At 39.3% G+C, this 26,207-nt stretch overlaps 1 protein-coding gene across 1 annotated transcript in view; it reads left to right on the forward strand.

Annotated features, from left to right (window-relative positions):
* lmnb1 (lamin B1) overlaps positions 1-25,462 on the forward strand; it is a 42,672-nt gene extending 17,210 nt beyond the window's left edge. Inside the window, exons 5-11 of the mRNA XM_023338226.1 lie at positions 6,624-6,749; positions 17,891-18,111; positions 18,203-18,431; positions 21,543-21,647; positions 21,872-21,991; positions 22,140-22,244; positions 24,319-25,462. Coding sequence (XP_023193994.1) covers positions 6,624-6,749; positions 17,891-18,111; positions 18,203-18,431; positions 21,543-21,647; positions 21,872-21,991; positions 22,140-22,244; positions 24,319-24,360 — 948 coding nt within the window. The 3' untranslated portion in view covers positions 24,361-25,462. The remainder of the gene's footprint in view (positions 1-6,623; positions 6,750-17,890; positions 18,112-18,202; positions 18,432-21,542; positions 21,648-21,871; positions 21,992-22,139; positions 22,245-24,318) is intronic.
* Positions 25,463-26,207: the final 745 nt, after the last annotated feature.

Raw genomic sequence — 26,207 nt, forward strand, 5'->3', positions numbered from 1 at the left:
GAGACCAACTTCCTTTCTGTCATCCAACACAGAATCACCTTGATTAGGTCAAGAGAGCCATAGATGAAAGTTTCCAAGGAAAAAAATAGCACTTCCTGTTCTGAGGGGGCGGGGCTTAGATGACGTCATAATATGATGACGTAGGTCCGACGGGCATCCCACCAGCATCACTCAGGCCAAGTTTGGTGCAGAAGCTATCGACCGTTCACAGTAAAATATGAGACTTCCTGTTGTCAGGGGGCGTGGCCTAAGTGATGTCATCATTTGACCATTGGATATTATTGGACACCCGATGATGATCAATAACTGAAGGTTTGGTGTCTCTGTGAGTTTTTGTTAGAATTACAAATTTTTAATTTTTTCCTTTTCATTACAAAATTGAACTCTGTCATTCCGTAGGGCAATGCTGCCCTCTGGTGTCGAATTACTGACATAATGAAACTATTTCAGTGGGCAGCAGGGGGCAGCATTGCCCTACAAATGACAAACATGGACTGTTTATTATGTAATTACACAGAAGATCTCTCTAATTCATTCTGAGGGGGCGGGGCTTAGATGACGTCATAATATGATGACATAGCATTGTCAGGCATCACACCAGGATGAGTCAGGCCCCCTTCAGCAAGCTCATACAGCCACCGTTTTGATAACTTTAAATCAAACATGCCTTATGATCAGACTGACCGAGTTTGAAGCCGATCAATCGAAATCCCTAGGAGGAGTTCGATCAAATACAAAGGCTGTAAATGTCAAAATCGCAGTCCAAATCTGAAATTCAATCCAAAATGGCCGACTTCCTGTTGGGTTTAGAGCATGGCTTTAAGAGACTTTTTTGTGCGTCCTGACAAGATACACATGTGTACCAAGTTTCGTAATTCTAGGTTAAAGCATGGCTTGGGGCTGTTCATTTAAAATACTCTAGGGGGCCCTATAGAGAAATTAGGCCACGCCCACCAAATTTTGTTATGAATTCCTGTCGGTGGGTGGATAAGGATCCATCCTAGTGAGTTGGGAGCAGCTGGGCCCGAAATTGTGGAATTCAGAGCCAAACGTATGGCAACGGCATTACAGGTCACTTCGCCACGCCGCCATGCCCACCTGCTATGTCAAAGCTGGTCAGGGTTGGAATGCTCCACACACCAACATGTCTTCTGTCTCTGGACACAGTTTCATGTTGATTAGGTCAAAGGGCTAAGATAGCGACCGTTCACAGTAAAACATAACACTTCCTGTTCTCAGGGGGCGTGGCTTAAGTGATGTCATCATTTCACCACAGGGTATTTTAGGACACCCGATGACGATCAATCACTGAAAGTTTGGTCCCTCTATGTGTTTTTGTATAGGAAATATAAGAGTTTCGTGTTTCATGGCGAGTAGGTGAACTTTGACCCCTGCTAACCCCCCTTCAACATACTCCAAAACTCACCAATTTGATAACTTTAAATCAACCATGCCTTATGATCAGACTGACCAAGTTTGAAGCCGATCAATCAAAATCCCTAGGAGGAGTTCGATCAAATACGAAGGCTGTAAACGTCAAAATCGATGTCCAAAATGGACATTCAATACAAAATGGCCGACTTCCTGTGATAGTTGGCTTATAACATTAAATGTAAGTTCTGAGTCTTTTGGTGAGCTCTACAAGTGTACCAAATTTCATGTCTCTACGATGAAGTACGTTCATACCATTGTGTCAACAGAAAATTGCTAGTTGCCGCCGTTGAGCAATTTTTTTTGCGATTTTTGCGACAACCATAAAATTCAAAATTTTTAAATTTTCTAGTCGCGACCGCCAAGTTTGGTGAGTTTTTGAATATGATAAAGCCCCCAAAAAGGCACCTCTTTAGGGGGGCAGAATCGTAATAATAAGAAACAGTACAGATACAATAGGCCTTCGCAGCGCTTTGCTGCTCGGGCCTAATAAACAGTACAGATACAATAGGCCTTCGCAGCGCTTTGCTGCTCGGGCCTAATAAACAGTACAGATACAATAGGCCTTCGCAGCGCTTTGCTGCTCGGGCCTAATTAGACAATGATTTAAAATAAGTATCACAGTTGAAGCCATTTGTTTTAGATACTTAAAGAAATATATTTGTCCTATTTGATGTTGTGACGTATATTCGCAAACGAACGAGATAATTAGTTCATTTGTGTCATTTATTGAACGTTCAGAAATTACAGCAGCTATAATGCGCCACAGCAAAGGTACACAAAGGTAAACCACTCTCACCTTTTTACTTTCTTTGTCGTTTAAGTACACCCGTTGCCCTGGCAACCGCCTGTGCTCAGCAAGCCAGTCCATTACGGCATTAGGCTTGATGTTTATCTCGCAATTATTAATAAGCTCTCCCTGAACACAGCGATGTTTGAACTAATGCTCTACTAGTCAGTCGGCCTTTGAGTCGCCTTTTTTTTATTTGGTAATGGAACCGAAATGCACAAATTTGCACAACACCTTGTTGAAACAATAATTACTGACATTATTTTTGTTGGGTCATTAATTTGAACACGTTTTTTATTTTTTTATTTTTTTTAATTCTTTAATAAAGTTGCAAACGTTTTTTATCTTGGTTAATATTTTGATAAGCTTGTCAGAAGAGGACGTGCTGGTTTCAGCCTCATGGTGGCGTTCAGTTTGTCACTTACTGCCAAGATCGACTCAATAGCATCCTCTCCCCTGCCTTAGACATTATTTATGAGCACGAACCAATCCAAATGATCAACTTTGCTTTTCCACTAGACCGCCTCTAACCGGTACAGTGCGGTTCAACGTTCCATATAAATGGAAATGAACATTTCCATTTATATGGTAACACAGGTGTCCGAAGGCGAGCTCAGGGAGGACAGAAACCTCCCGTGGAGCAGAAGGGCAAAAGCTCGCTTGATCTTGATTTTCAGTATGAATATAGACCGTGAAAGTGGGGCCTCACGATCCATATAAATGGAAATGAACATGGTTTGTTCCTCGTTGTTGTGGGCGGGTCGTGAGCGTACAGCAACTGTGTTCAATTCTCTGATGTCTGCAGCAACACTCGGCAAAGAAAAACCTAGAGGTTTTAGTTTTGAACTTAAATAAACCCAGATATTACATTTTGTCTTATAGAAATTTATTACTGGCCTAAATATAATGATAAAGACTCAGATCAATTGATTATTTTGCTATACATTTTAATATAACTACATTTATTTTTTTAAATATGTAACCTTTTAGATTTATATAATGTAGTCAAAAGATTTAAACTAATAGTTACACCTGATCTTCACATCTCAAGCTACTATTATATAGTTTTGGTGTTTCACATTGTCAGCAGGAAAGTGCAGCCAGACTGAAAGCTGACCAGCTGCTCCGTTTCTCTTTATTACTGCCCTTAAGAGCAACGAGCTGCTAGCAGTTTTGCAGCTGCTAATTCAGCTGCAAAACATTCCGCCCTTTATACCCAAATAATAAAGCTCATGATAATATATTTACAACATAGACATGCCCTCAACAGCAGAGCGTACAAATTTCACCACCACAGAGAGTGACTGTCATTCTGAAATTCATGAATGAAATATAACAAACCAAGTGAAAAACAGAAACATCAGGCTACTGGTCACTAATGATGAAATGACACAAATTCAAATCAGTTCAGAACCACGGAGAACCATAGACTTGGATTGAATTAATCGGATCATTTTGACACTTTATCATTTTCAACTCGGAGCCTAGAGCAGCTAGCAACTGCTGCAGCTAGGTTTATTGTTGACTTGTTGAACCGAGCATGCGGCAGTGCAAGTTGAAGCGGGTACGCAGAGGCATGGCAGCGTGCCGCAGCACCTCGTGCACCTCTGGATGTTTGTAACTCGGCGAAAGATCGTGCGCACCGCCATTCACACAAACTGGATGATCTGGAAGATTCTCTTCCAGGCAGCTCCAATGTAAAACTTAACTATAAATGCCATACTGCTGTTTTGGCTCAAACGCGCTCAACCTGAACTGTTGAAAGCGACTATAACTCAGCCTTCAGTCCCTGACATCACTGCTGTACCACCGACAGAGAGAAAAGAGGATGTAAGCTAGGCGGCTGGGCTGATACAGTTTACAGAAGGTCTACAGTTAACTCACTTTGTGAATAATGTCAGAGTTGCTACCTGTAACTAGTCCGGCTCCTTCGCTGTGCTGGCAGTTTTGGCGGGTCTGAATCTGCCAACAAAAAAGTCCGGTTCATCTCCAAGACGAGGAACAAAATATGCGTCCAGTTTTTGGCTTTTCCTTGCTCTCTTTTTTCCATCATTTTCACTTTGCCGCTTCATGGAGCTCCACTTATGTTAACTTAGTCCATAAAAATGCTCTATCTAGTTTGCCATCTGTTGCCAAGTGACTGATGATGATGTTGGTGGACGGCTGGTGACAAGCTTTACCCAGAACACACTTGGAGACAATATGGACGATCCTTTTGTAATTTTGTGTGTCATAAAGTTAGATGCAAGTGTGAAAATAAAGCCAGTCATGTAGCACAACATTTTAGTCAATATTTTACACCCACTATGTCACTAAAATCAGTGGGTCTTGTAAACTTCTTAGCAACCATGAGTCAACAATGACTGGGGCAGCCTACTATATAATCTACTGGGGCACCGTTGTGTAAAATCTTGCATACACTGTACTCAACAGGAGAGGGCCCGCCTTCTCCAGCTCTCATCAGTGATAAAGGCTTGGATCCCTGAAGTCATATTCTGTCCCCCTCCAATCACCCCAAAGCCCCACCCAAGCGGTGAGCTGTCAATCAAATTGGTTGGACGTCGTACTCAGCTCGGTCCTGCGAGCTCTATCCCTTGAAGTAGCTACTGACTTCTGAGATCAGCCAGGCTGAGCCACGCCGGATTTGCTACTAAAAAACGAATCTGACTGAGACGGACTTAGACCGTACCAGTTAGAGGCGAGCTAGTGGAAAAGCGCCTTTAGAGGCTCGAGCCTGAAGCAAACCTGACATAAGATTTTAATAAAAATTTTACTGCTTTGTTTTTTAGAGCACCATATGAATAAGCATCATAACTTCTCCCAGCTTTTAACACCTTCCAGCTCCATTTAGGCTTTTATTGTAACACAGGATGAGTCAAGTGAAAATCTTCTTGGATGATTGATTGAAAGTATCCTGTCACTGCAGCTCGAACAGAGCCAGGCGGAGCCACGTGCACAATTGGTTGTGCTGCGTACTGCACTTGTTACAGTCTTCATTCATTTCTTTATTTTTTTAACAAGGTAAACAGTCTTCTCCATTTAAACAGTAGATTAACAAAACACGAGGCTCTCTTTAATTTTCTCTGTTCTGTATGTACTGTAGACTTGTTAAACGAGGCACTTCAGCCAAAGTTTGGAATGCGCTTTTTAGCCAGATGTGCCCATAATAACAGGTATCCTGCCCTTAATTCTTCAACACACCATCAACTCCTGGTCAGCAAGATGCATTTAGTAAAGCATCATGTGGGAGATGATATGGAGAAGGGATTTGTTTTGATTGATGTTTTTAGTTACCACAAATTTAGTCATTCTGTTCATAAACTTGGAAGTGTCCTGCACGCCTGCAACAGGTATAGTCAGGGGTGTGACTATACTTGTCACACCCCTGAGAAGTATCATTCAAAAAGACGGACGGGCTTTAGATTTTTCTGTCAATTAAAAAAAAAAATATATATATATATACCATTCAAATTTGTAAAATATTCTGTTAATGCGACCCCTGGTTAGTGGGCTGGAGATTTAGCCCGGGGAGAAGCTCTCACGCTTTCTGTCTTGTCACACAGTATGCTGCTCATTTATTTTTCTTGCAGGGCCTCAAACCGCTGTCTCTGCTCCGCTCCAATCTGACAAATCTGAGCACGCAGCTACATAGTCAACCGGTAACACACGAACATAGTCGACCTGTAACACAAGAACAAGTGTTACAGGGCCAGCCAGATGACAAGATTGCACATCAGGAAAAACTTGTCCCCTGGCAAACAAAACAAATAGTCTCTTGTGCACTTATTCTGCTCTTTCTTGCATTAGCTTTTTTCTACTTTTCTGATTTCAGCTTTCTCTCAGGTCTCCTTAACATTTTTGAGGTGGGCTGCTGATGGACCACCCTGGTGCGCCAAACCGCAAGTTATCATGGTTCTTTCCGGAATCATGATGGAAAAAGATCATTTATACAACACTACCCTGAAATAATCAGCGGAGCATTGTTTTATTCATTCAATTATTTCCATGATTAGAGCTGATAAGTTCACTTTAAGATTTGATGACGGAATAAGGACTTGTTTTTAATAGTAAAGTCTTAACTGCTTTGGGGATGAACAGTGTAGATAAAAACTATTTGCTAATACTTACTTTTGGTGGGCTTTTTAAAGTATGCAGCTAAAAACAGTTTAATTCCTCCTCACCTCATGCATTTCTATACACCTCATGCATTTCTATACAGATTTATATGAAGTAAAACTGAAAGTTTCTTTACAACAACAAACCAAATGCACAAACTTCCTGCTTATCAGGAAGTGGCTGATAAGCCACTAAGACTTCCTGATAAGAATGTCTTAGTTCCTCTTTCAGGTTGAGAAGTTGACATTTGACTGTTTCAGCTCTCCAATTGTATTTCTTTCTTCAGCTTGAAGACTTGCATCATCTGTCAGAGATGAATGGAGCGTCGGCTATCATGGCCCGAGAGGAGCTCAGAGAATCTGCCCTGAGGATCGAGAGCTTAAGTGCTCAACTGACAGGACTACAAAAAGAGGTTGATTTTTTTTTTTTTTTTCAATTTAATCCTTTTTCTGTTTTCTTAAATGATGTTTCTTGACCACCACTGTTTTCAGAGACATGCTTACCTTTTATCTTGAGCTGATATAATTGATGTTTCTCATTAGACCATGTAAACATTAGAGATGCAGATCTTTGGCCCAATACTCGCACTGCGTATTATACAGTCCTCTATCAAGTGTGGACTCAGTTAAAGTGAGCGTAAGGGTTTGAGTGTGCAGGTTATAAACCATGCAAAAGTATTTAAATGTACAATATATGTATTTTTGCTTGACAAAGTCACTGCTTGGCTGTTCAAATGTGTTTTATTACTTGATAAAAACAGAGCAAAATTTGATATTCACAAATGTTACAGTGAAACAAAAATTATTAAAACAGTTTTTGTTTTTTTTGCGACAGCTTTTTCGGTGAGCATTGCCTCTGTACAGGCCCTGCTAGTCGGCCATTTATCAGGCTAATGAAGAGTGGTACAAATGAATGTTTCAGACGGTTATTTACGCAAAGGAAACCTGAACCTTCTCCCTGATTCACGAGAATATATTCTGATGTGAGCACGTCACCTGTCCGACAAGATGTTCTGAGCTTGCCTGATGGTAGCCTGCTCAAACAGATTTTGTGTAGAGGAATGATCTAACTTGCCATCTTCACCAAACTTTGAATTTGGACTTTTAATTTAACAGTGAGATTTCCAAACCATTCAGTAATGTTGGTTCATCATCTTGGCCTAAATATGTTGCAATTTTCCTACTACCTAAAAAATTGCTGTTTGTGATGCGCCAAAACTCAGAATTACTTCAAAAATTTACATCTTTTGTTATGGTTTTCACCCATGGAGGTCGCCATTTTTTCTCCAATGGGTTGATGACACGTTTTGGTCCATTCTGTACTGCAGTCTACAGAGGAAACACTGGAAGGCTAACTTTTCCTGAGTTAATGTTTATTATATTGCGTTGATATCGCAGTATGATATCACACCAGTCAAGCTGGTGTAATACTAGATAATTCAACACTGTGTCACTATCGGCTATGATTAAAAAAATAATAATAAAAATTGAGGTGAGTCTTTATAATTTCCCACATGAAAGAAAGGAGAGCGCAGTGTGAGAGCCAGAGTGGAACACAATGAAGGACCTAATCTGTCCCCTGGACATTTCTCCAAAACACTTTGAGTCATTTATACCAGCAGAACTAACGAAGGCTCTAACAGGTGATCGTTACCTTAACGAGTTAAAAATAAATGCAGTGCTGCCGTGCTAGGTAGGCAGAGCTGGACACTCTTTGAGATGCTAACAGGAGCTATACCACCTGCGGTACTGAAACCACCAATCCGATCGGACCCATGGAGGTCTGGTGTCAGTGGTAATAAAGTCCGGTGTTGCTGTTACCATCACACCGGACTCTAAACAGCACAGATGTTGCCGAACTGGACACAGCGCTACAGATCCTGGGAGAAACGTCAAAGACAAGCAGCGCTAATGGAGTTATCACTACTGGAAATGCTAATGGAGCTAGAACACCGGTATTGTGAAACCACTACCAACACCGAACAAAGTTTGGACCCTAAGCAGTTGTTGCCTAATTGGACACAGAACTACAGAAGTACTTACCAGATCATACAGTCCGACCAGAGTTATGTGTCATTCATTGTTTTATTTATTAAGCTGAAGGCAGCAACAGCAGCTCCTACGGCCAACTCTGTCCTCTTCCTCTGTTTGGTCTTCCCCATCATCATCACCTCTTGTTATTTCTACTTTCTGATCTATGTCAGTGCGCTCTGGTTCAAATTAAAAAGGCTTAATTACGTTACTTATCACTGTTTTGGCTGAAGGAGCCAGGCAGTTGGACCATTACAAGTCATTTACACAGAATGCATTGCAGCGTGAACAACATGGCGACATTTCTGTGAAAATATTTTCTTAAAATTTATAAAAACTAAATAATCTACAGTATTACTGTGTTGTTTTTAAATATTTCCCAAATAAGGTCTATTTTTATAACTAATCATGGTTCCCTCATCTGGCAAGAAGATGAGCTAAATTTACTTTGTATAAGTTCAAAGAATAATTTTCATAGTTAGATTTTGTTACTATAGATCGAGCAACAACAGGGTGCGCGAAGTGGCCGCAACAGGATGGAGGCGCCAGCGGTCTGATTGGTGCACGCCACCTGTTCAATGCATCAGCTAATAAAACTATAAACCCATCTTTCTTTCAGGAATAATTCTGCCCTGCCAATGAAATGCTCAGTGCAGAAGAGATGCTTGCAGTCCAGCTTATTAAAAGAAAAACATTATTTAAAAATATATTTTTTTATTTTTAATAAAAACAAAGACACACAATGCTTAGCCTGTTGGGGGGGTACAGAAAGCATGGCGGCCCGCCACGCCTATAGTGCACTGGGGGAAACCTGTATATTTAAATGCATCCCTATCTGCAAATTAATTTGAATATGCTTCAACAAGAACCAGAAGCTGCCCATATTTGTGACATACAGTCAACAGTTTATCTTTTACCACAATTTTGTTTGCCTCTTAAAGCAGGTAAAACTTTTATTTATAAAAGTTATAAAGTATTTTAAAATATATATCAGTTAAAGTTAAATACTACATCTTTAAAGCTACATTACTCAACTTCTGTAAATACTGCAGGTATTGAGCTGCAGTAAAGTATTCATCTTTAGCACTGAGAACTGTAAAAGTCCTTCACCCAATTAAGTTACATACTGCAGCTTTAAATTTGCAGTATGTAACTAACAAAAAATATTTATTTACATATTTGTTGAAACTGTCACCATGTAATGACAATATTATATGGGACAAAAGAATTGACCCATACAATATTGGGTCCTATTTGCCTCCCTCCCTTCCTTTCTGCTGTGCTGCAACTTCTCCCTGACTGCAGAACCTGTCGTGAATGGCCAGGCAAGTTAGCATGGCCACTGATAAACAGTTTAGACTTAAACTGACTTTATTGTCATTTTGCATGCACAGGGTGTATACAGAACGAAATTTCGTTGCATATGGCTCAGGACAGTGTTTTGAGGTTCCAATGTTGTGAGGTTACTCCAGAATAAAATAAAATACAGTATAAAATATGAATATAAATATGAATATAAAATATAAAGTGCAGGACTGACAGTAAAAGGAAGTTACTTAGCTCTGTACATGTGCAAGGTATGAAGTGGAGACCAGATTTTGAGTGCAGTCCAGTTAAGAGTTCAGCAGTCTGATGGCAAGTGGGGAAAAAGCTGTTTCGGAACCTGGTGGACCTGCACCGGATGCTGCGGAACCTCTTTCCAGAGGGCAGCAGGGAGAACAGTCCATGGTGGGGGTGTGAGGGGTCACTGATGATGTTTCGGCCTCGGGACACGCAGCGCTGGGATGAAATGTCCTGAATGGAGGGAAGGGGGGCCCCGATGATCCTCTCTGCTGTCCGCACCACTCTCCTCACGTTCTTCCAGTCGGAGGCGCTGCAGCCTCCACACCACACAGAGAGGCAGCTGGGAGAGGCAGTTTTTCAGTAATGGTAAGTTGTTTCGCCATTAGCACATTTAGCACAGCGTGCCTAAAGTTGATCAACAGCACTGAGGTCCTCATCCTGGCTCTGATTGGTTGTTTTTGACCAGAGTGGTGCATTTCTTCAGACAGCAGTAGCACAGCCAGGAGGTGGAGGAGGTCAATCTTTTTACTTATCTGTCTCATTTTACACTGTCATGACTTAAAGATCTTACTCATCGGTGTTTTGGCTTGACGGAGCTAGCACAGTCGAACCCAGTAGGCGTCATTTACCCAGAATGCAGTGTGAACAACATGGCGACGTTTGTGTGACAATATTTTGTTAAAATTGATCAAAATTAACCCCTTAACTCCAAAGTCACCAAAAATTGCTGAAAAGGTATACCCAAATTAAATCAGCTGCTGTTCTTGAACAATTTGGACTACAAGCAAAGCTTGGTCTCTTTATGAAGATGAGCTAAATTTTCTATTTTTTCAGTCAAATACTTTAACTGTAAGTAGTTTGTAGATATTACGTTTGTAACACAAAAGAAATGGAAAAATTTTGCTTCTCCCAGATTTTTTATTTTTATTTCTTGTAAATACACAATGAGTGTTGAATGTATGGACGGGAAAATACAATAAATCTGTAGAATAAAGTATTCTGCTTGTGGATTTCAAGACTGATCAAGATAGCACAAAAAGAAATGTCATTTTGGACATGTTTATTTTTGAGGATGTACAAGTGTTGTCCAAGTGTGCCATTCAGAGTCTATTTGGCGTCTCCAAATTTCACACTTGAACAACATCTGATTTACAAATATCAAATGACTGTAACTCCTCAGTGCTTCAACATACAGTCATCAATGAGGCTCTAATGAAAGATGACGACTAGAGGAATTCTCTGGTAGACACATTATTACTGATAGTGGAAATTACTCATAATTATATAAATAAAATAGCATATCTGTCAAGTTTTGGATTTGAGAATACTGGAAACTTTTAGCAAGTTGCCGCCGCCGTTAGAGCGGGGGAGGGAGAGGTGATTAGTGTACAGTCAGACCTCCCCCCCTCTTGTGATACGCTACTACCCCCCCCCCCCCCCCCCCCGCACTCCCCTCTAACAGTACTCCAACCCAACCCCCCAGCAGAACGATGCCCCCCCCCCCTCTATCGCACCCCCATCCCCCTGCACTCTAGCGATAACCCTCCTCGAATGCGGTGTCAATCAAAAAGTGGGACTCTAGGCTGCCCAATAAAAGCGTCATAATGGACACTGGTAGAGTTTAAAGAGGAGAAAAAGGCAGACAATTCAGACAACCTAAATTTGTCCCATGGATGGGATGCTGCCAGTTAAGGGGTTAAACAACCTGGGCAGAACATCCCCCCCTGACCTGGAGAAAGCACTCTATTCTTTGCCAGCTTATTTATTTATGCATTTATTTATATAGCTGTGAATTTTTATTTTATTTATTGAGACGATTAAAGAAAGAACCTTGAACACATTGATCAGTAGGTTTTGCATGTCATTCAACACATTCTCTCATTTGGTCTTCTCATCCAGGGTGTCAGACACACAGATATGCACACACAAATAATACAAATGCACAATAAAATATAGGTAGTAATGTTAGCTAACTTTGAAGAAGGCTAATATGTTGATTTGTGACAATAACACAATAACACTGTCATAGTACTCATGATTGAGACACACACACATTTGTGTGGCAAAAAATAAATATGATACTTGTACATAAGAGTTGTTGCTATGTAAAATATTATTACTCAGGGCTGACACTTAGGACTTTGTGTGTATGCTTCACAAAAAATGTTTGCCACACAGTCACAGTGGGTAAGAAACAAAGATTCCCAATTCCAGAGGCATGTGGTAATCACAGCTTATACCTGTCTGAGAGGGAGCCATCGGTTTGTGCTAATGTATGGCGATCATTAACGAGCGTTACCGCGGTTAGCCTATAGTCTACAGGTCTCTAATCAAGTCATAATGAGTCAAATTGAAAGTATCATTGAGTCACTTACCAGCCTCATGACATTAATACTGACATGAAAAATAATATTGAAAATATATATAAAATCTAATTTAAAAACATAAATAAGTGATAAGTTTCTTATTATTGTTATGGTTTGTATACAGTACTAGTACTTAGTATATTAGTACTAGATGTGGTCTCAACCGTTTTTGTACATATGTTTTGGTAGTGCTGTGGCATTTCAAACTGTCTGTTCTTGCCACTACCGTGTATTAATTAGTGCTTGAAAGACCTTTTGCTTTTAGGTTTATTCCTCTGTATATTTAGTCTCTGTCTAAATACAGACAGAGACTAAATACATCTAGTTTTTTTTTTTTTTTTTTTTTTTGTAATTAGAATTTTATAGATTTTCTGAATATTATCACACATAAAGCACAAACAAAAAAGGCTGGTGCACAGAGAAAACGGCAAGTTTCATGCTTGGAGAGGAGATATTCAAAGACATATACGATGAGGAAGACTGGAATTAGGCTTGTTTAAAAGCACAAAAACAAACGATAAACACACTCTTAAATTCTGCATTATAAATGGTTTGAGAACCTATAGAACACATGTTAGGCTCCATTATGTCCAGATACTTGCATACAATGCTTATTTGAAAAAGGAACTATTCTCCATTGTCTATGGTAAAGCTTCTCAACCTTTTTTGGGCCAGCGCCTCCTATCCATTGTCCAGGTCCCTTACCACTACCCTTCAAATGAGATGAGCTACTATTATTGTTGATATGCCTAGTGTTTCTGATATCATTAAAAAATAATTTCCTGAAGTACATCACTGAATGACAGAAATGTATTAGTTTCTCATGAAGTAAAAATGGCATGAGAATAAAAGGTATGTACAACTGCTTCAAAAAATAAAATAATTTTTAAAAAAGCAGCCAAAATTTAACTTAAATTAGATACGCCTAACTTCAGCCAATCAGAACGGCTAGAAATTTCAGTTCAAACTTTGATCAACTACAGTGTTTCGACCCGTCTAGGGGTGGCCAGATCATAACATGAAAGGTCCCTCCTCGTCCCATCCCAAACAGCCAACACATACAAAGTTAAACATTTTACAGTGATATTTATTAAAAAGTATATATGTTTGATTTAAATATAACAAAAATGGAGCATATAACTTCAGAATGAGCTAGTGCCAAAACAACAAACAAAAGGAACTATCTAAATAATAATCAACTTACCTAACCGAAAATAAATAAACCAAATGACAAAACCTACCTCCCTAACTAAAAAAACAGGAAAGAACTAAGGCAACATAAATGGCAGCTCACTCCTACAAACTCCAAACCAAGATGTTTAACAAACAAAACAAACAGTGTGGCCGGTTGAGATGAGCAGAGGAGGGGTCCTCCAGGAAGTCCACGTCAGCCGCTTTTATACTCGTCACATCCGGGAAGCCACCAATCGGACGTCCCCCGTCGTCCTCCAGGCACCAATCAAAAACAAGTACCTGCACACTCATTTACATAATCACATTTAACGACTCCAGTCGTAACATACAGTAAAGAGGAACCAATCAGAAACAGCCACCAATAAAGTATTGATTAAACAGCTAATCAGAAATGCCAAGCAATGAACAGAATAATTGTTCCAATGAAAAAGAATCTGCCACTTAAGAACAGAGAACAAAGGCAGATTTTCAAAGGAAATTAATTTGAAAAACTAATGGGAGCCCAGCGCCTCACATTTTTCTGCCAGTTTTTTTGTTGCGGGCTGCAGAGAAGTACGTTTCAGCCATAGTGCAGCAGAAGCTGCCAAGTCCAAACGATTTCGATACTTGGACTGCATGTGGAGGACCTGGCTGAATCCCTTCTCCACCAGATATGTGGTTGGGAAAGCAAGAAGCAGCAGGCTGGCCTTCTCCTAAAGAGCGGGATAACTTGTAGCATATTTGGTCCACATGCTGCTCCAGCCCAAGGTATGAAAAGCAAGGTGACTTGGACATCAACAAGATGCTCCTGGATGGCATTCTCGCAGTAGACCACATCCACCTGAAAGAACTGAACCACCCAGACGAGAACTTCAAGATCCAGAAGGTCCCTGAAGCGCATTAACAAGATCAGCATGAACCATTTTCAGGTGTTCCACGTAAATGAGCAGGCAGTCATCGGTAAGCTCCTCAGATACCTGTAATGATTAGGTTATTATTATTATTATTTATTATTAGCAATGCAATAATTCATTGAAATTAAATAAGCGTAATCAATTAATTAATTAATCAATCAATAACCACCTTTGTCAATTGTGGGAAATGAGCTAACTGCCTTCTGCTTATCTTCTGTACAGATCCAGCCTGGAGATGAGATTGCGGATAACTGCTTTGCACTGGACAAGAATAACACCATTTCCTTGGAGCTTTAATGTGGCTGTTTGTTTTTTCAAAGAAGTCTGTGAGGTACATGATGTCGCAGTGGCTGGAAGTCACCTGTTACCCCGGAGCTGCATCGACCGACTCCAGAAACGCAATGGAGTCGATCAGACTGCAAAAACGAACAAGGTAGTTTTCCCTTGAGAGCCAGCACACATCTGTGTGGAGAAGACGCTGAAAAATCTCATCATTCTCTTGGCATAGCTGTCGGAACCGTCTGTCATTTAGGGCGTGGGCTTTTATTTTGTTAAATGCCTTGACTGCGGTATTGAGGGACTCATTAAGAGCTTAATTTTTACATTTGGCCACAAGGTTGTGGCAGTGCAGGACGCAATGGACTGTCAGCACCTTTGAGGAATGCTCCTTAAGAAGAGCGGTGACGCCACCTTACCTGCCAACTATTGAGGGAGTCCCGTCAGTGACGCATGTCAGGATATTTGTAATTGGACTTTTCCTGTAAATAGCCATGAAGAGCATTGAAAAGGGTATGACCCTTTGTGTCCGTTTTTAGACATTTGGAAAACAAAAATTCTTCAGCCATGTCCTCACTGGTGGGGACATTAAAACGTAAGTCATCAACAGAGCAATGTTTGGGAGTGGTCGTCACATCCAGCTGAAGGGTAAACAGAATCCCACACACCTGCTCCTCTTTATCCGCACCCATTTAGTTAATTCTGCGTGCCACAGTGTCATTGCTGAGTGATGTGGATTTCTGCACCTGCGTGGGCTCCAGCACAGTAGAGATTACCTCTTTGATGGCAGGGGCACCAATTTTTCTCCAGTTGTATATGCTGCCAACATTTGGCTATTAGCAGAGAGATGCTATAGGATGTCTCTATCAGACTGACTGCTTTTCGTGGCAGTCAGTCTGATAGTCAAAGAGACTGGTGATGGTTCTCCTACCATGCTGCTCATTCAGGGCCTAAAAGAAGGGACGCTCCTTGTTAGCAATGTCCGTGTGGATCTTTGTAAGGTGCTCCTTGAGACGTGATGGTTTTATTGCCTCATTTGAAAAAACTTGCTCAAATAATGGAAGTTGTGTGTTTGTTGGAGAATACTGTCGAATACTGACGGCATTTCGTCTTGTTCTGTGCCGTTTTCGAATACGCTTCTGGCTAGTCTCGTAAAAACGACTGAAAATGCCACGCAAAAGTATGACAAATGTATCACTTTTGGGCGGGCCACATATAGTTACTAACAATACGGCAGACTTGATGATTTTTTTGTTCATGGAGTTTGCTTTGACATTGCTTTGTGCCGTTTTAGATTAAATAAACCTCTTTCGTGTTCCATGATTTCTGCTTACGCATTGTATTTTATTCATAGATGTATCAAAGATGGTAACTGACATTGAGACTTTAAAGTCCACAACAATAAAAATTCATTGAGCTAAACAGAAAAGTAGCAGCTGTCAGCTAATATCAGGCCAGTGTTGCACTGACAAGTGGCATTGCTGTAATGCACTTGTCAGGGCCTATTTTTGTTTTGTGTTCATATGCTTTGGAAATGCTGTACCGCAATCATATCAATAAAGCATCTTGTGCTGAAGAGTTTTTGTACGCCTGGTTGCTGGATGCTTTCAAGGGAAGTCTGAAAACAGAATACTGCTTTTGTAAAAGAGGACAGGCCACTCTTGGAAAAGAGGTTTTTAACCTCGATGAGTTATTTTTTCCTGGTTAAATAAAGGATACATACATGGAAATATTTAACCACTGCAATAACAATTTGCTCACCTTGTGTACTTGATAAATTTTAACCAAGTTAAGAGAGAAGTTTTTCCATGGGTAATACCGCTAAAGAGAAATTTTATGAATGATCCTCTGATGTCCCACTTTCCTGAAGGCAGCACGGAGCTGCGCTACACTTGAGAAATACAGAAGACAACGATCGATTTAGCTATAATTCCATGTGGGTTTTAATGTTTCAGACCACAGTTTTTTGCAAATTGTTCAAAGTTTAAACTGGTATTGTTGGGCATCTTTGGTTTAAACTTTACCTTCAAGCAAACACCCCCCAAAAGAATGTCAGCACCCCTCTTTTGTACATATTGCCACCAGCGCCCGCCGTCATCCTCTCAATGCCCTAATCTGGTGGACCAAAGCAGTCCACCAAATTTCTGGTTTGAATTGCCCTTGTCTAATACTGGTAATCTACCCCTTTAGACGCGTGACTCGAGGGATCATATATCAGAACTTGAGGCAGCTTTAGCACAGGAGAGAGACACAAGCCGTAAACTACAGGGAGACAAAGACCAAGGCAGAAATCCAAGCCAAAATGCAGCAGCCATGGCAGCTGTGTGGGAACAATCATCTCATCTTGAATGTGAATAAAACCAAGATAATTGTAGATTTCAGGAGAAACAGGGTTAGATCAAACCCTATTTCCATCATGGGAGGAGAAGTGGAGGTGGTTGAAGAATTTAAATACCTCAGTGTTGATATGGTCAACAGACTGGAATGAAGATGCAACAATGAAGCAGTCTTATGAGAAGGGACAGAGCACACTGGACTTCTTGAAGATCCTTTGAGGTTTGCAGGGGAGGCATCTTCAAATTTGCTGCAATACACACTGCTGCTTGGAGTTCTTTCTTGCCCACAATCATCAGCATCTACTCTAACTCTTTGAAGAACTTAGAATAATAATGAAAATATTTATTTTTCACTATTTTTTTTATTTAAATCTGTTTTTGTATGCATTACATTTTCTGACAATAACATAAAGCCATAACTAGTTAAAAGCATAATTTTTGTGTAAATTTAAAGGAATTGATCAAAAAATATTTACATTTAACATATATTTTTGTTGACTACCTTGACTGTAGATTTAGTCAAAGAGTTATTATAATTAGTGGACTAAAACTAGACAAACAATTATGACTTATGACTAAAACTAAGTGATTGTCATTTAATTTAATTCATAAGCCATAAGTTTTTTTAAAACAGACTAAAACTGTCATTTAGTTTTATGACCAAAACTAAATGACATTTTAGTAAAAGGACTGAAACTGACTAAATATTTGCTGTCAAAATCAACACTGATTTGTACAAGAAGCATTGGATCCTATGTGAGGATAAGGACAGTTGTCCTATCCAGCTGTCCTTGGATAGGACAGTTTTCAGTCCTATCCAAGGACAGGACGGGAAACTTCCTGTGCTTGGATAAAGTGTTCGCTCTGGTCTAATAATGGTAATCTACCCCTTTAGATGCGTGGCTCGAGGGATCGTATAGCAGAACTTGAGGCAGCTTTAGCACAGGAGAGAGACACAAGCCGTAAACTACTGGGAGACAAAGACCATGAAATGGCAGAAATCCAAGCCAAAATGCAGCAGCAGCTGAATGACTATGAACAACTGCTGGATGTGAAACTGGCCCTGGACATGGAGATAAATGCCTACCGGAAGCTTCTGGAGGGAGAGGAGGAAAGGTGGTAAACTATAAAGTTATGATGGCTTTGTGAGGTTCATTTTTCTCACATGGACATGTCTACATGTAAATGGCGTGTCTCTATCCCCCAGGCTGAAGCTGTCTCCCAGTCCTTCATCCCGTGTGACAGTGTCTCGAGCATCATCCAGCAGTCGCAGTGTGCGGACCACTCAAGGAAAGAGGAAGCGCATTGATGTGGAGGAACAGGAAGCCAGCAGTTCGGTCTCCATTGCTCACTCTGCTTCTGCTACAGGACCCATTTGCATTGATGAGATTGACACTGACGGCAAGTTTGTGTGCCTCCTCAACAATGGAGATGAGGTGAGCTCTGGAGACCTTTAATGATTCTTTGATTCTTCTTTTACTGAACATCTTTACATGGAAGAACCTGGTCCTTCAGTCGGTGGGTAGCTGGTTTGTTTCCCGCCATGTCCACCTCCGCTGTCATGATTTTTGGACAAAACACTTCACCCAACTTGCTTTTTGGTGGTGATCAGAAGGTCCAACAAGTGGCGCTGCTGCATGGCAGCCTCACCTGTCAGACTGCCCTAGAGAAGCTGTGACTAGTATCCAGTGGCTTGCTACCATTGGTGTGTGAGTGGCTGAATGTAGTGTGGAGTGGTTTTTGGTCCTCTGGACTAGATAAAGTGCTATACAAGTTCAGACCTTTTACCATTTTACCACATTAAAGTCTAAACATACTGCCAATGACAGTATGTTTATTACCGTCATTGGCAGTTGTTTTTTTTGTCGAGACTTGGCAGGATAATCTTGGCAAAACACATTCTTGTTGCCAGTGACTCTACCAGTTTTCTAAAAGCTCCCCATTCTTCATCTGAACCTGAACAGTTGACATGGGGTTATGAAACATCTCTGCACACACCCTTAACACCCCGCGCAGACTACCTGAGGACACACTTCAGGTGCTTTAGCATTCATCATGCGTTTTTTCCCTCTCTGTTCCTTCATTCTCAATTTGCTTTAAAGGAAAACTGGGAAATGTTTATAAACTAACATGACATAACATTTACAGAAATTGAACCAGGCCAGTTGAATAATTCTGGTTTGAACATATTTACAGACAAAGTTGTTTTTTTTCATCTTAAATGCATGTATTCATTTTTTTGTCCATGTTTGGTTTAATTACTGGCTGTTCTATCAGCAAATGACATGTTTCAGTGTCTGTATACTTCCAGTTAATGATTATTCCATTACTACAGTAAATTAGTTGATGATTATTTCAAAAATCAGTCACAATTATCCTCATTAAATATTTCAGTCCTAGTTCATACTGGTATGGTTTTACATTATTTACTTCCATAAAGCTCTCTGACATTTCTAATTATACAAAAAAATCACCCGACATTGACATTAAGTGACAAAAACACTAAAAATAAGTTTTAGGCCAGACGTGGACCCAGTGGAATGTTTTGCTAAAATGTTTCACTAAATGATATTCATGTAATAACATTTTGAGTTTTGATTTCAGTTCTCTTTTAATGAAACAGTCAGAGAAAGAGCACCGTACCTTTCTGCACACAGCCTCCTCTGTGGACAATCACATTTAAATTTTCATTCAGGAGCTTTTTTAGCCATTTGACAATCTTTGTAGGTATTTTGTGAAGAATTGTAGAAATGTATGCTATTCCTCACAGCGTCTGATAAACACTTAAAAGTATTAAAAGTATTCAATTTGCAGATGCAAAAACCAGATAATGGAAGTTGACTAGTTGAAACGAAATATCTACTTTTGTCTAGTGTCGAGAAGGGGAGGAAAAAGCCTCGATACGCGATTACTTCAATGATGGCCAGTTTTGACGCTTCAGATGAAGAACGAGGGAGCCTTAAGCCCAATAGACACAGCAACCATGATAGCATTCAAACCGACAGAAAACGGGGTTGGATGGTGCACTGTTATGGACCAAGTAGTAAAAGGAGAGTTAGGCACAGGTTTAAATTAAAAAACAATTGTTTATTTAACCCAAAACAGAAACTTGGGTAAATAATGAAAAGTGACAAAGTAGGGCCCATGAAAGAGGTAACAAATGTTACATTTATGTATCTGCGGTCTGTGTTAAAATATTAGGGTATATGGGGCCCCTGAAGGCCTGGGGGGCCTTATGGAGCTGCTGACTTAATTTGGATTAAACAAGTGCAAATAATTGATATTCATCTTAATTGTATTTTTTGATTTGTAAAGTCTAGTTGTGGGTTTAAGTAGCGTTTCACTGGTGATGTTTTCTCGTAATATAATTATCCAGTAATATTTTTACTTTTCCTGTCTACTTAACATCTTTTAACACAAAAAAGATGGTGTACCGCCTCGACCACCGGGCTTAGCAAGATTTCTGGGGGAAACATTGTATATGATATTTGTATATATCATGTCATGAGTATGTTGTCTTTGGGTGAACAAAATCCTACTGGGGGGTTGTTTAATTGGCAGAGTTTAAAAGCAATCATTAGTAATTGTAACTTACTGAGATGTATAAGATTGAACTCACAGCATCATATTGTTGCTATGATAACAAAACAACTATGAAGATTGTTCTTTTATCTTTACAAGGTAAACTTCCCAGTTCCTTAACATCTTAAAATTAAATGTTAAAAAAATTAAAATCTTTTAATTTATCTATGCCGAAACCATTAAATAAAATGTAACAGCATTGACATTCTCAATAAACAAAGATTAAATTCCCATATCTGTGGTTGGGATATGGGATAAAGTATTTATTTACTTTAAATAGCATTTCACTGACCCCGTCTTCCAGTAACATATATATACATAACCCAGTAGTATTTTTACATTTCCTGTCTACTTAGCATTTTTTAATTCAAAAGCAAGGCAGGCCGCTGTAGACCGCCTCAGCATCCAAACCACCAGGCTTAAGTGAGTTTTCTGGGGAAAACCCTGGGTGAAATGTCCAGAAGCATACCTGTCAAGTCTCCCGTTTTGGCTGGGAGACTACAGTTTTTTGCCCCCTTTCCCACCATACTCCCGTATTAGTATTTTCCTGTAAATATCCCATATTGCCGCATCCCCCCTCCGTATTCATGCTCCCCCTCTGCCTCCCAGCCCTCTGGTTTTACGTGTGTTTCTTAAGCCCTATTCCAGATGGCAACATTTCCCGTATTCTCAAACCCAAAACTGCAGGTATGCACAGATGTATAGAAAGACGAGGACAAAGTGAAACAACAATCCTTTTTCAAGCAGCTTTGAGTTTACTGTTGTGTTAATACTGGCAGGATTTCCGCCACACACTCGGGACGAAGACTGTATGTCAGACAAAATTATATCAGCGTATAGAGTCAGATGCAAGTAGTTATTGCATAGAAAATAATTATTTTAAACAAGTGTACAAGAGACAATTTAAAATCTTGGAAATGTTTTGTTTTATTATTGTCTTCTAAGTGTAAATAATTGTGTATCAGGACCAGGCCATGGTGGGTTATGAGATGGTCAAGAATGTTGGAAATGTGGCATCTACTTACAAGTTCACACCCAAATATGTCCTGAAGGCTGGGCATAAAGTCACGGTAAGATCTGTTATTAAAATTACTTTAAAGCTTTTTGTTTGTTTGGAAGGGTAGTTTGAAACATTTGTTCAATTTACATATATTGATATCGATAAAAATAAAAAAAAACTTTATCAAAGCATAGTTTGTAATGTCAATAAGATAAAGTCTTCTAATGTTCTGCTGATCTGTGTATTTTTGGATTGAGTGCATGAATTTTAGTGGTGTTTATACATTCTGCACAGATCTGGGCGTCTGATGCTGGCGTGAGCTCCAGACCTCCCTCTGACTTAGTGTGGAAGAACCAACCTTCCTGGGGGTCAGGAGAAGATGTTAGCATGGTGCTGATGAACCCTCAAGGAGAGGTAAAGTTTTAATTACATACTGCCATTACGTTGTTGCCTTGCACTGTTGTTTTTATGCAGTATTTTCACAAACACAAGGCAAAGATGTCAAATTTACTCGTATAATGTTAGTATTCTGAATTCTACTTGACATTGATTTTTTTGACAGGAAGTGGCAAAGAGAATCACCAAATACAAGATAGCAGAAGAAGATGATCAGGGAGATGAAGATGATTATGGTATAGAAGCCATTGAGAAAGACCTCCAACAGCAGGTTGGGTCATAGTTTTTTGTTTCAGATATTTAAAATTATTGAAGACTTTTTTAGGGAGTACATCTCCTCTTAGTGTAGACTTTTCTTGGGTTCTATTGCTTCTACTGCTTTGAATTCAAATGTGATTGTGCAAACATCAAGTTTTTCTGATGTACAATTTAAATTTAAAGATTAACTAGCTGTAAAGAACAGTTTGTTCCTCTCACATGGTTAGGATCATATGATTTCCGCAATGCGGAAAACATGGACAGAATCGTGGAAAAATAACATTCACATCACAAGTTAATATTATGTAGCTACGGTGTTTCACACAGTTGAAGCAAAACTGCAGCTCTGTCAGAAAGCTGACACTAGCTGCACCGTTTCTCTCTTTTTCAGAGAAACAAGCTGCAATGACCACTGCTCATTGTCCACGGTCATTGTCCTGCAAAAGTTATTGCATGTGTTCCTGCTGCTGCTCCTGATTATTCTCATAAATAAACTCCTCCATACAGCTTTCGGACAGCAGATGGTATGTCTGCGGTCCACAGCTAAAGTTAAATTCTAAACGCTAAAGGTTGTTTTGAAGTTGTCAGTGTCGTAAATCATGAGCCAACACATTAATGTGGTCAGTTGTCAATCAAATGGTTTCGGTGCTATACCTCGACCAGTCCTAGGTACTAAATGGGTACTAAAAATCTGAGATCAGCCACAGCGGATTTGCTCATGGAAAGCAAATGTGGCTGAGGCGGACCGAGACCGTACCGGTCAGAGGTGGGCTAGTGGAAATGCGCTTTAAGCTACCTGAGCTTCCTGAACACCTAACATCCGATGCAGTGAGTCATGCAAATGAAGAACTTGGCTGCATAGAAATGAACATACTTATGTTTAAATTATCCTTTTTATTCCTGGTTATAACAAGCAAATTAAAATGAGAAAACAAGCTTAGGATGTCCTGGGAAAAGCATTGACCTGGTCATACCCCCACAAGACACAGAAGCCCACCCCAGTCATCTGTAGCATACTGTGTCAGTTTTGATGAGTTCCCATTGTGAAAACTCAAACATACTTCAGACATCACCAAATTCGATCTTTCAAAGATCTCCTTAATTTTCTTGTTTTTCAACATGGCAAATGTAAGAGAGGAAGTGCTATTTATGGAGTTGTTTTTGCGAGAGTTCTTGGCATCTCTTTGGGTCAAACTGACCTGACACTCTCTCTTTCTTTGCGTGTGAAGCACAAAAAGTTGGACCAAATATGATTGAGAAGGATGCTGTTTGGACAGAGAAGAACAACAATTTGTGATGATTTGGCTTATTCAGCAATTCTGAAATGGAGCAGATGTTGAGGTCAAGAGGTCCCGAATATTTTCAAGGAAGTCCAACACACACTCAGTCCAGGGGCTGCCAGAATCCTTACGTAAATCAAGGACAGTATTGCTATTGGTTGAAACTTTCCAACTCACATCAGTAAAGATGAGATTGTATAAAAAACGGGTGATTTTTGGTTTTTGTACTGATGAAGCTGTAATACGAATCCATGGAAGAGTGTAATAAATCTCCAAAACCCGTCGTGGCTAGCAGTAAGAAATTACGTCTCTGTGCGTTATTTATTTATCTATATGTTTAAGAGTTTAGGCACCTTTCAATTCTCCAACACCTGGCAGTCATACTGTATATGTTTATATATTTTCATATATGCATACATACTGCTGACCACTCTTTGGGGTCTACCCCTGTTTGAAGGACAAGAGAATGAGCATCGTGTTCCACACACTAACATATTGTGCTATTAAAAACAGCCAACATCAATTTCTTTGACTCTTATTTTTTAATCACTGCAGCAAGATTTTTTTTTTTTTACTAAGTGACATGATGCACAGTTCTTACTTTCTTTGTAGTAAGACATCATTACCAAATCAATCTGGTTCCGAGTCATTAAAATTTATGGGCCAAATTAGAGCAGTTCAGGGCCCTTCACCATAGCTGCAGGGCCATTCTACAATTTTTATTTATTCAAACTTCTAGGAATTCAAGCCTGATTGTTTGTGTTGAAAAGGTTTTTGAAAACATTTTTAATGTTTGTTACTCTGCAGAAAGATGCTCACGCTGCCAAAAGGGGATGCTCCGTCATGTGATCTTGGTCACAGACCAGTCACCTCTGAGCCCAGCCAGTCATCTGCCAATTTTGATAGTGATATTTTTTCATATTTTGTAGTGTTTCAGCAGGGTGTATATCATTGTTTTGTTTTTTGTTATAAAAAAGACTTTTTGTAAATGTTTTTGTTTGAAACCCAAAGCATTGTGTTAAACTGTAGTTCAAAATCTTGAGACCAAATAGCTTAACTCAAGATGTCACAATGAGAATGTTGGGGGTTTTTTGTTACTGTTTTTCTAACATATTTTCTGTCGTTTTTAAGATATTCTTAAATTGTAGGGTTTTAAAGATGAAAAGCAACAAGAAGTGATTGGGTGGTATAGAGCTACTGTAATTTTTCATTTGCTAAAGTTCTACATGTGACTACCTTACACAGTCTCAGTCCTGTGATAGTAGTGACTTTGTTTCAGCCAAACTTTTGTTTAGATACCCAAATTCTCTCCCATGCCATTTCTCTGTGCTCAGTAGTTTGAAGGGGTAAGTTTGAAGTTTAACATGACTCTGGTTTTCTATGGTATGATGTTTTATTAAGAAATCTGACAGACGCTACCAAAGTGGCAAGTGCAGATTCTCAACAGTGTCTTTTTTTATGAGAAATGTTAATATTCACACACTCCCTAATGTGATATGCAGCACCTAGTCTGTTTTTTTGCTTACACTGCAACATCTGCAGTATTGATTGTATTAACTTTTGATATCTGACGAGCTTAAAGTACTGTTTTTATTATGATGCATGCTTTAGCAGTCTTTAATCATTGTTGAATTTAAATATCTGTATTTGGTTTTATTTAAGGCCATTAAAATCGTGCTCTGTAGAAGTAGATTGAGAAAAGACTAACTCCCATAGACATCGGTAGAGTCCAAATGGCCAGAAAAAAGTAAAACTATATTTGCTACCATTTGTTCTTGTCAGTTAACAAATTAATGTGAAGTTCTAGTCTTTACTTTTTGTACTCCATTGAATTTTATTTTAGCTACATAGTGATATTTTTAACATTGCAAAACTTTCCCATCCAGTGTATGTATAATTGCATGCTTATGATTTTTTTCCATTGTCGATTAAAAAGTGAAATTAAAAGAAACTTTTGTCTGTATTTTATTTAAAAAAAAAAAGTTGCCCATGTTGGTGTTTAGAGGAAAAAATATTGTCATGAAGGGTGTCATTTAGGCTGTATGACTTTTTTAAAAAGAAATATGTAAACATTTATTTAGAAAAAAATCCAATATGAAATGTTATGCATTATGGTGCATACTATGCAAAATGTATGTTCTCTGTAATATTTGTATGAATTAGTTGTCATCCATTGTAGTTAGGCCTATTTTCTATTCAGTTTGAATGTGCCTACATTGTGCTGCAACCTATGACTAATGGTATTTCATTTTAATTTCACAAAACTGAAATGCCATAAAGAATAGATGTCAGAGATCTGCGTCGCTGCTCTTGCAAAAAAATGTATTTATTTATTTTTTGGGAGGGTTTATTTGACACTACAAAACTACAGAAAAGTTGATGTCTGTTTTCAGGTGACCATTTTCAGATTTCTGGGATCTGAGTCACCACAGAGAGACATGTGGTGTTGGAGCATATTAAGTAATTTATTATTTGCTAAATGATGTTATTGAACCAAAGTTATGCAAGCGGTAGATCTATTTATTCTTTAGATCCTCCTCCTTGTCAGTCAGCTTCCTGCTGTGATTGACAAGCAAAAGCAGCTGCTGTGGTTGATCTGATTGTTTGATGAATGAGTGAGGAGTCAAACAGTTTTTATACCACAAAATTGTTTATATCTTAATTTTTGTATGAAGTCAACTTGGAGAATATTTCTA

This window comes from Xiphophorus maculatus, chromosome 8 (genome assembly GCF_002775205.1).
Source record: "Xiphophorus maculatus strain JP 163 A chromosome 8, X_maculatus-5.0-male, whole genome shotgun sequence".
Taxonomy (NCBI): domain Eukaryota; kingdom Metazoa; phylum Chordata; class Actinopteri; order Cyprinodontiformes; family Poeciliidae; genus Xiphophorus; species Xiphophorus maculatus.